This window comes from Carassius auratus, chromosome 17 (genome assembly GCF_003368295.1).
Source record: "Carassius auratus strain Wakin chromosome 17, ASM336829v1, whole genome shotgun sequence".
Lineage (NCBI taxonomy): Eukaryota > Metazoa > Chordata > Actinopteri > Cypriniformes > Cyprinidae > Carassius > Carassius auratus.
In genome coordinates this window covers 9,515,459-9,526,055 of record NC_039259.1, presented here as the reverse complement: position 1 = coordinate 9,526,055, position 10,597 = coordinate 9,515,459, and the positions used below count along the sequence as shown (strand labels likewise).

General features: G+C 36.8%; 1 protein-coding gene across 2 annotated transcripts; it reads right to left on the bottom strand.

Moving 5' to 3' along the window:
* Nucleotide 1: 1 nt before the first annotated feature.
* Nucleotides 2–9,898, bottom strand: neurl1ab (neuralized E3 ubiquitin protein ligase 1Ab). 2 transcript variants are annotated; one of them, XM_026285660.1, is made up of 6 exons: nt 9,736–9,898; nt 5,624–5,832; nt 4,953–5,274; nt 1,776–2,405; nt 988–1,143; nt 2–872 (listed from the first exon to the last, which is right to left on the bottom strand). In XM_026285660.1, the coding sequence occupies exons 1-6, from the start codon at nt 9,764–9,766 to the stop codon at nt 610–612; spliced, it is 1,611 nt and encodes a 536-aa protein (XP_026141445.1). In that variant the 5' UTR covers nt 9,767–9,898; the 3' UTR covers nt 2–609. The 2 variants fall into 2 exon arrangements, with proteins under 2 accessions (XP_026141445.1, XP_026141446.1); XM_026285661.1 differs by having other exon boundaries at nt 647–872; nt 992–1,143.
* Between the last annotated feature and the right edge of the window lie 699 nt (nt 9,899–10,597).

Sequence of the window (10,597 nt, the reverse complement as noted above, 5' to 3'; positions counted from 1 at the left end):
AAGTGGTCAATCATTTCATTTTTTTATAAATGCTTAATAAAAAACCTTTAAAACATGAATCTATAATTACATTTTTCTTAGCAGTAATAATGGCTGTTGGTTAGCATTACAGTTATAGTTTTATTTCACAACAAACATAAATAAAAGTTATTGGCACTTACATTTTTGTGAATGTCTACTTTGGTATGTAGATTTTCAGTTTAAGGTTTTGCAAGAAATATATTTACCAAAAATCAAATCCACAATGTAGTTTTCAGATTCTTATTCTGGTTTGATTTAACATATACAGGTTAAATAACTATTTGTGAACAGTCTTTTAACAGTATGAAGTTAGTAGGATATTATCAAACGGAAATCAGATTTAATCTCATAATAGCTTGATTTCCCATCATACACATCTAGCAATTTGTCCATAGAGATTTATAGGCAATAGAGACTGGGTTTCCTCTGCTGTTTTGGTGAGACATTTAGTATATCAAGCAGTCAGTCAGTTCCTCTTCCTTGCTGTGCTCAAACAAGCATCCTTTTAAACAGACTTGCAGGAATTCCTTTTCAAACAGGATGATAACCTGTGAAGGAGCCTCTTCAGAATCACTCAGTACTGACATCCTATTTGTTGGAGAGGTGGTTTCCAGTTAACATGCTGCGGTATATTTTGATGACGTCTCTGATTGGGCTGCGACACATGGGGCAAGATGGGTTTGACATCTCCATTAGCTTCCCACCACAGACAGAGCACAGGCACATGTGTCCGCATGTGTACAGGACTGAGTCCACTGGCCTCTCACAGCAGATCAAACACTCCTCACCAGTAATCGCAGAGCATGATGGGGTACTGGGAGATTCCGAGGACAGTGAACTGAATGTTGTCCCTGATGACCACAGCAATCACAAAGAAAACAGCAATGAGATATATATTTTTTGGCTGAGGAATTTGGTGAATCAACAAAGTTATAGAAAATGAAAGAATAAAGGACAGGAACGCACCTACAGAACTGCTCAGACTCTGTGGGCGGGACTCAAAGCTGTCTGTAAAACCCCTGATGGATGTACTGTGAATCTGATTGGCTGAGAGGTGACTGGCATCACTAAAGATGGACCTCTGTATTTCTGAACAGGATGGAGAGTAACCACAGGAAGTGCCTTGAAAAAACAAAACAAAAATGTAATTAAAAATCTGTTAACCCTACACAACTAATAATAAATAAACAAATAATTAAAATGATATAACATTATTACAAGTCACTAATAAAAAGTGTGATACGGGGGAAAAAAACAGTTCTAAACATCTTCACATTATGTATGTAAAATTGGATATAAGAAAAAATAAAACAATCTAAACACCTTCACATTATACCAGACATAATTAAAGATGCATTAACTCTGCACAACTAATATTAAATAAAAATGGCAATCAAACCTTTATTATGTAATAAACATGAATGTTAAATAAAAAATGTATCAAATAATTATTATATCATATCATATTAGAAATTAATCAATTATGATCAAAATCAATTAACGTTACTTATGTAAAATTGGCTATAGAAAAATATTAAGTCTAAACACCTTCACATTATTCCAGAGCAATAATTAAAAGTGCATTAATTCTTCATAAACTATTCAGTAATTAAAGTATGTCAAACATACCTTTTATTATTAGTATTGCATTATAATCAATAATTAATTAAAGTCACTTATGAAAAGTTAGATGAACAATCATAAACATCTTCACTTTAAGCCAGAGCAATAATTTGTATAATTGTATATTTTACCCAGTATGCTGATTTGCTTGATGTGTGGCTGTAAATGGAAGATCATCCACAGAGGAGTGGAGTTATCCACACACATCTCTCTGCATGCTCTCCCTCCATTATGACTCACAAGCACCTCCCCTTCTGCAGTTATCCGGAAACCGATGATATCCCTGCCTATAAGCAGTGAAGTCAGGCAGCTAAAAGCCCAGAATTCTTTGCGGTCCAGCAGGTCATCTGGACTGACCGGCAGGTGCTTTGGGTTAATATGGGCTGGGTTACAGGAAGTGAATCCATAAGACAAAAATCCATTCAGAGCAGACGATCTCAACGAGACCTTCAGGAACACACACTCTCCACAGCGCAGCGGGCGGTGTGTGAACGCCAGAGCACAATCCTCACGTCTGTTAAAATAACGCACCGCTATGTGTTCAGTCAGCAGATGCAGACCGTTGCCATGCACACAGTGGAAATGCAAGTCATCACTGAGCTGATGTGACAGCACTGAGTTGAGGGCGTTTGGAGAGCTTGAGAAGGATGGCAGATCTTCCTGGAGGTCAAGCTCAGAGCAGTTGCTTGACAGATGCCACTCATCCATGCCTTCATGAGTCACAGCAGGACAGAGATATTCAGCTGGCACCATCTTACTGTCTGGAAAACACACATATGCCCTGCATTGAAAATCAGTGATTGAACTTACACTTTTCTGCCGGGCAGGTACTAATTATTTAAGAAGGGAAGACAACTGCCTAACAACCAACCAAAAAAACACCAACAACCACATCAAGATTATTTGAGCATTATTATTAATTTTATTTTTACATTTACACTACTGTTAAAAAAGTTTGGTGTCAGTAAGTACATAAAATTAATCAAAAGTTAAAGACATACATTGTTATAAAAATTTATGTTTCAATTAAATGCTGTTCTTTTAAACCATGGACCAAGCTGAAAAAAAAAATTAAACAATTAACAACTGCATAGCAACCAGCAATCTTTTATTGCTCATATAGCCTGCAATCAGCAGCATCAGTATAATTGTACTGAGTGGTTATTCATTTTGACATAAGTCAGTAAAAACGTTGCCACTGGGCATCCACAGTGGACAGAAGCTGATGAGAACACCAGAGCTTCAGTGATGGAAATTACTGGTCTGCTATAACTTTCACTGCAGCCGCATCAGCAGAAACATTCTCAGACGCGGTAGATGTTCATCTCTCGGCCGTTTTTAGTTTTCGGTCTTGACGTCACTGTCATCCACTGCCTTTAGCTGACGCTGACTAGTCTGAACAGGAATTTTTGATACATGGAAGCTTTGGTGAAACTTGGGACATGAAACAAAAGATCAGAAGGATCTTCTGTGTTACTTCTGTGTCATACTGATTTTTAAAGTATAAAAATACTTTATCCATACAAAGCATTAATTTAATTTTTATAAAAAGCAACGCGGGTAGGTAATACGTGATGACCTACAGTACAAGGGACCTTCCATCCAGCAACGAACCACTATGATTAAATGCCAGATGTGGTGTGATCTACATTAGTGAGAACAGGAGGAGATTTTAGTCACGGCATCTGGCCATCCGACTATAAACACATTTTGGAAGCAGAGGTAATGTGAGAGAGCACAGCATGTGCGGATTGCTGGCGACATGATTAGTGTTCATCTATAAACCAACTATGCACGTGCATTTATACAGAGGCAAAGTGCAACTGAAAATAGGCTTGAATACACAGTGGATGTTGCTAGCTAGAAAAGAAGCAAAACATGACAGGGTGTGTATATGCGTATTTGCATAGTATGTTTGAGATCAGGTTATATAATGAAGGTTAAATTAGTTTAGATGTCCTAAGGGTTAACTGATGTTACCCCAACACTGACCCCTGATATCAATACACATACATGCTGTCTATGCCTTTGAACACAGCCCGCTCTCACTCCTAAGACATACTGCTATCTGATACTGGAAACACTGACTATTTTTACTCAAACGTAAGAGAGAGAGAGAGACCGAGAAAGAAGATCTTTTTAAAATAGAATATAGTAATGCATTCACTAAAATGTATTAAAACTGTATAGAAAAAAAACATGAAAACAAATTAGCTTTCTATTACTGTAGCTTTGTTTTTATGTAAGTGTAAGTGAGCAATTAACTAAAAGTAGCAATGCTAAAATAGTTTAAAATATATATATATTTTTTTTGTATGACAGTAGCTCAAGACTATTCAAAACAATGTAGCTTCTTCAGTAGCGAGCTACTTTTTCCAACAAACAGCAGTGTAATGTTATAAAATGCTTTAATGTCCATACACAGGCGTATACAGTAGCTGAGACAACTGAGGTCCTAAACAAACATGTTTGTCTAAACATCAGTATTGGGAAGTTTGAATCATCTCAGTAAATCTGTTTGAGTCATTTAAATGCACTGGTTTAATAAAACAATTCACTGATTTATCTCAGTACTGATACATCTGCTACTACACTATTAGTGTACACTGTTCATAAGTGTGGGGTCAGTTATAAATAATATCAGATCTACTGTATTCTTAATCTGTATGCTTTACCAATGTCTAAACAAATAAACAATGGTTAAGGCATGCTAAACTGGTTTAATTACACCTGGCCTTGATCCTACAGAATATCACTACAACTAAATTATGAATGGAATAATAATTTTCCACTCAACTGAGATTATTGATTTTTGTTAAGCACAAATGGGTTTTCTCACTTTGCCAGCTTTCTGGAATTCCCCAGCATATGTTTTTCAGTTTAAAAGTGAAAGTGTTGCTAGGCAACTGCTCCCAATCTCTCCCATCTTTTTCCATTGGGCAGTTTTTGTAATTAGGATAAGAGGGTATACATCTAGAATTCTATTTTTAAATGTTGTGAATTTAAATTGTTTAAACGTGCTCAGCACACAGTAAAAACACACTGGCCTCTGTGAACTTTACAAGTCATCAAGCGATCAGCACGTGCTCAGTGAGGCGCAGCTCAGATACTGGCCCACATTACACGCCGACCAGAGCTCAGCAATTCCACTCGGAGCAAACTCTGAATGGCATGTCATCTGATCTGGGTAGAGAGTTACTTCAAGAGACGTCCGGCAAAACCAGCTTCAGGCACTTTGATGACTGCTTGGTTTAGAATGTAAAGGGACATCATAAATTTGTAAAATCTGATATTTCATGTGAACTTACCAAGTAGCTGTACTCCACGTGTCAGCCCATAAATGTCAATGATCGCCCAAACCGGCTCTCCGGGTGGTATACCGCCGAAGAAGAAGATCGGAGGGCCGCTGTTTACCCGGTAAAACACTCGTCCTGTGTTATCCAACCAGAAGGACAGAATGGTTCCTTCTTCACACTGTTCCTCAGGGAGCGCTCGGGCCCAAAATCCCCTTTCGCTAACTAAATCCGGGCAAGCGAACCGTGGCAGCCATGCTGAACTTAAATCAGAAGGATCCACCGAACTGAAACCCACTCGGAGGGCGCCACTCCAACATCCCTGTTTCTTAGTGATCTAAAAGAAGAAACCAAAAGTGAGAAGAACTGAGAGAGTTAGCTAAAATTACATATATTTGTAGAGTAAAGGATAAAATTATTGTGTGACAAGTGTGATACGATAAATTGAGACCAGCAGACACATTTATCAGACACAAATTCTTGTTTTTTTCATTCCCAAACAACCTCATTCACCAGAACTAGATAACAGCACAACCTCACATGTTAGCATTTCTAGCATTCTCTTTCTGTTTTTCCCTTCCTCTGGAAAGTTTGAGATGGAGTGATATGAAAGAAGGATATGTTAGGGCTACTTTGGGACCACACAAAGTGGCATGTGGAAATGGGTAAGCGTTGGGTTACCATACCTTGAGCCGGACCTGTTCATGGATTCTGACTGGCCGGTTGGTGAAGGTGATGGCATTGCAGAAGCTAGCAATTCGGCGCACGCTGCGCTGCGTCTTGTCCATCACGATTTGAGAGCCTTTCGTGTTGGCATGGAAACAGAGCGGCGATGGGGCTGGCAACTGTTGGCACATGTTCACCTTTAAGGGGTTGCAGTGATGGGTTCCTCCGTCTGAGAGATGGACAATAAAAGGAGTTATATATATTCAACAGGCACTCACAACAGTGTACATTCTGACTAGCACTGTTATTCTCTCTAAGAGCTTTGTGCTGTTTTTACGGAACAGAGGGAGGACAGCCGCTACCATCTCTGAATGAAAACCTTTATCAAGAAAAGAGAGACAACAAAAGGGATACAGATAGAAAGAGAGAGAGAGAGAGACAGAATGCAGGTTTCTGCTTTTCAGGCTGCCAAAAATGAGGTTATGTCTCCAAACACTCACACAATGGAAAATCAACATCTCTACTCAACATCAGACTACTTCATTCGTTGATTGTGTGTTTTTATGCCAAACTTCGATTTACTGAACACTTTTTTGTCACTTTTTGAGAATGCTTTGCAATAGAATTATATATATATATATATATATATATATATATATATATATATATATACAGTATTGTTCAAAATAATAGCAGTACAATGTGACTAACCAGAATAATCAAGGTTTTTAGTATATTTTTTATTGCTACGTGGCAAACAAGTTACCAGTAGGTTCAGTAGATTGTCAGAAAACAAACAAGACCCAGCATTCATGATATGCACGCTCTTAAGGCTGTGCAATTGGGCAATTAGTTGAAAGGGGTGTGTTCAAAAAAATAGCAGTGTCTACCTTTGACTGTACAAACTCAAAACTATTTTGTACAAACATTTTTTTTTTTCTGGGATTTAGCAATCCTGTGAATCACTAAACTAATATTTAGTTGTATGACCACGGTTTTTTAAAACTGCTTGACATCTGTGTGGCATGGAGTCAACCAACTTGTGGCACCTCTCAGCTGTTATTCCGCTCCATGATTCTTTAACAACATTCCACAATTCATTCACATTTCTTGGTTTTGCTTCAAAAACAGCATTTTTGATATCACCCCACAAGTTCTCAATTGGATTAAGGTCTGGAGATTGGGCTGGCCACTCCATAACATTAATTTTGTTGGTTTGGAACCAAGACTTTGCCCGTTTACTAGTGTGTTTTGGGTCATTGTCTTGTTGAAACAACCATTTCAAGGGCATGTCCTCTTCAGCATAGGGCAACATGACCTCTTCAAGTATTTTAACATATGCAAACTGATCCATGATCCCTGGTATGCGATAAATAGGCCCAACACCATAGTAGGAGAAACATGCCCATATCATGATGCTTGCACCTCCATGCTTCACTGTCTTCACTGTGTACTGTGGCTTGAATTCAGAGTTTGGGGGTCGTCTCACAAACTGCCTGTGGCCCTTGGACCCAAAAAGAACAATTTTACTCTCATCAGTCCACAAAATGTTCCTCCATTTCTCTTTAGGCCAGTTGATGTGTTCTTTGGCAAATTGTAACCTCTTCTGCACATGCCTTTTTTTTAACAGAGGGACTTTGCAGGGGATTCTTGAAAATAGATTAGCTTCACACAGACGTCTTCTAACTGTCACAGTACTTACAGGTAACTCCAGACTGTCTTTGATCATCCTGGAGGTGATCATTGGCTGAGCCTTTGCCATTCTGGTTATTCTTCTATCCATTTTGATGGTTGTCTTCCGTTTTCTTCCACGTCTCTCTGGTTTTGCTCTCCATTTTAAGGCATTGGAGATCATTTTAGCTGAACAGCCTATCATTTTTTGCACCTATTTATAGGTTTTCCCCTCTCTAATCAACTTTTTAATCAAAGTACGCTGTTCTTCTGAACAATGTCTTGAACGACCCATTTTCCTCAGCTTTCAAATGCATGTTCAACAAGTGTTGGCTTCATCCTTAAATAGGGGCCACCTGATTCACACCTGATTCTTCACAAAATTGATGACCTCAGTGATTGAATGCCACACTGCTATTTTTTTGAACACACCCCTTTCAACTAATTCAACTAATTGCCCAATTGCACAGCCTTAAGAGCGTGCATATCATGAATGCTGGGTCTCATTTGTTTTCTGAGAATCTACTGAACCTACTGGTAACTTGTTTGCCACGTAGCAATAAAAAAATATACGAAAAACCTTGATTATTCTGGTTAGTCACATTGTACTGCTATTATTTTGAACAATACTGTATATATATATATATATATTATTGCTCAAGATACATTTTAATGAAAAAAAAAAACATTTAATTAAACATAAGAACATACTTCCTTTATATATAATAAAAGTATATTATAAATAAATATGCTAAAATATTTTTTCTCATTGCTAAAGTATTTATTTTTGTGGTGGAGCTAGGTATAAACCTGAATTATTGGACTAAACAGAACAAAAACAAAAAAAAAGCAATCAAATAAAAAAGAAATGATCAAATAAATGACTATTTTAAACTACTGAAATAATGTACTGTTGTATAAACCTGCAATATGGTCAATTTCTGGAATTATTTAGTATATATAGTACACAATTGTGATACAGTGAATGATACAATAAATGATTGAAAATATAACTAACTATTAAAGAGTAGCAAATCTGATGTGCACTGATTCTCACAGGCGAAACTGGCTTATGACCAAACACTCGCTCCTCAACTCCCTTTCATATTTCCCAAATATCTCCGGAGCATTAAGTCAAGGACACGGTCTTATTTCAGAGACATTTCTCTCTTTAATTAACCACTGTTGACATTTCACTGGGTGTGAGTCAACAATTGAATCTTTAGCTTTTAGTTCATCGTTAGTTCATCTTTAGCGAGGGACTGATTCTGCATACTTCACCCACTTTATCGGCACAATCTCTGTGTGGGCAAACGAGGACATGCAGTTGCAGGTGTGAGTGTATTTGTGTATGTGTTTATATGGGAATCATGAGACACTGTGTATAAACACTCATACAGCCAAGTGGGACAAAAATAGCAATAATATTCCAGCCACAAACCCCTGATGTCTATGTCATAACAAACACATGAAAAACAATAAATGTGTTTGTTTTCATAGTGTTGATTTTCACTACATTCTGTTTGACTGATCGATTATATTTTCAATCCTATAACCCTAAACCTAATCCTCAAAGAAAACTTTTTGCATTAAATCGTATTGTTAAAAGATTATTTTGTGGGGGCAGTTGCTGGTCTTGACAAAAACAAAAGGTCTAATCACGAATCACATATTTCAAAATATCTTGTTTTTCCTTTTTATTTAAAGAGATGTAAGATATATTCTCTTGATACTAATGTCATGTTCCATTAAATGTGTAGACTCTCTCTCTCAGTGCTGTAGGCAATAGCAGGCCTAAGTGTCAGGTTGACTCAGTGTCAGCTTCGTTTACTGAGTGGGTATAAACCTGAAATGCTCTATTATGCCTACTTTCCTTGTTCACAGCAAGAAAGAGCAAAACCTATATAACTGGCATATCTAAAGCTATGTTCATATTCATGTGGGGATTTACTATTACAGGGACACACTCAAAAATCACAAAAAAATGCTAAATAATTAATGCTAAGTAGGCTAATGCTAAATAAAGAAAAAAATGTTTTTAAAATTGTTATTAATTTAATAATTATAAAACATTTAAACATGATCTATTTTGTTAGGATTAGCCATTCTGTATTAATTATCATTTAATTAACTTTACATAAAAACAAAGGATCTCTGAAAGACAAACTGTTGATCAGTGTTGATCAACAGTACAAACATTTGTCACAGACAAAGAAAGCTATCTGAAATGCAATTGTGTTAGAGAAACAGAAGAGAAAATCTTTTTTTCTTTCTCTTTTTTATGATAGGACTCTGAGCAACAAGTAGTTACAACGTCTTTACAAGAATGAGAAAACACATTTATTTAAGATAATTTAAGTAAATGCTGATAAAATAATCATTAGAATAATTCAGATAAATTATATTAATATATTAGGTCTGCAAAATTATTACGAAAAGACGCAATTTTACTGTGACTCACCTAAAGAGGTACGGGTTACCTGGCTACCCATTTCAGCACAGTGATGTTCACACAATAAAATCCTGCAAAAAGCTCTTGATTCTGGTCTTCAGCAACTTTGCATTCCAAATAAAGTAACTCTCAGTATGTGGCTGATACTCCTCTGGTGTGTGTCTACTGTAACGTTACAGCACACACGCAAAGTCGCTCCCATTCAGAGAGGATTCACATTAGCATAGGAGGCGGGGCTTGGGAGGTCTACTGTTCACGGATTGGCTTTTGATTAGAATTAGCTTACGCGACTGGACGCTTTAGGAAAGGCACTAAGCATCTTCTGAATGACCTGATTAATATATGTGACCCTGCCTGGAGCACAAAACTTGTCTTAAGTGTCAATTTTTCGAAATTGATATGTATTAATCTGAAAGCTGAATAAATAATATTACTAATCAAAAATAAAGTTTTGATATATTTACGGTAGGAAATTTACAAAATATCTTCATGGAACATGATCTTTACTTCATATCCTAATGATTTTTGGCATGAAAGAAAAATTTATAGTTTTGACCCATACAGTGTATTTTAGGCTATTGATACAAATATACCCCAGCGAATAAAGACGGGTTTTGTGGTCTAGGGTCACATAGCAGAGACAATTCAGAGGAATCTATACATTAATCTGCGCTGCCAAAATGACATTAAAATTACTCGCACTTAAAGGATCCTTAACTATCCCGTTGTTTTAGTTGATTGGAAATACGAGGTAAATGGAAACAGACGACCCCTTTGACATATATTTTCATATCGTAAAATGTTTTTTGCTAACCTATATCATGCTAGACCACAAATTTCCAGCATCACAAAATAAAGCACAACTTTTTAA

Coding starts and splice junctions, on each gene's coding strand:
- neurl1ab (XM_026285660.1), bottom strand. CDS start 9,766: ATGGGTAGCCAGGTAACCCGTACCTCTTTAG. Junction 1,144..1,775: donor CAAGCAAATCAGCATACTGG/GTAAAATATACA, acceptor TGTTTTTTCAAG/GCACTTCCTGTGGTTACTCT. Junction 873..987: donor GAGTCTGAGCAGTTCTGTAG/GTGCGTTCCTGT, acceptor TGTGGTCATCAG/GGACAACATTCAGTTCACTG.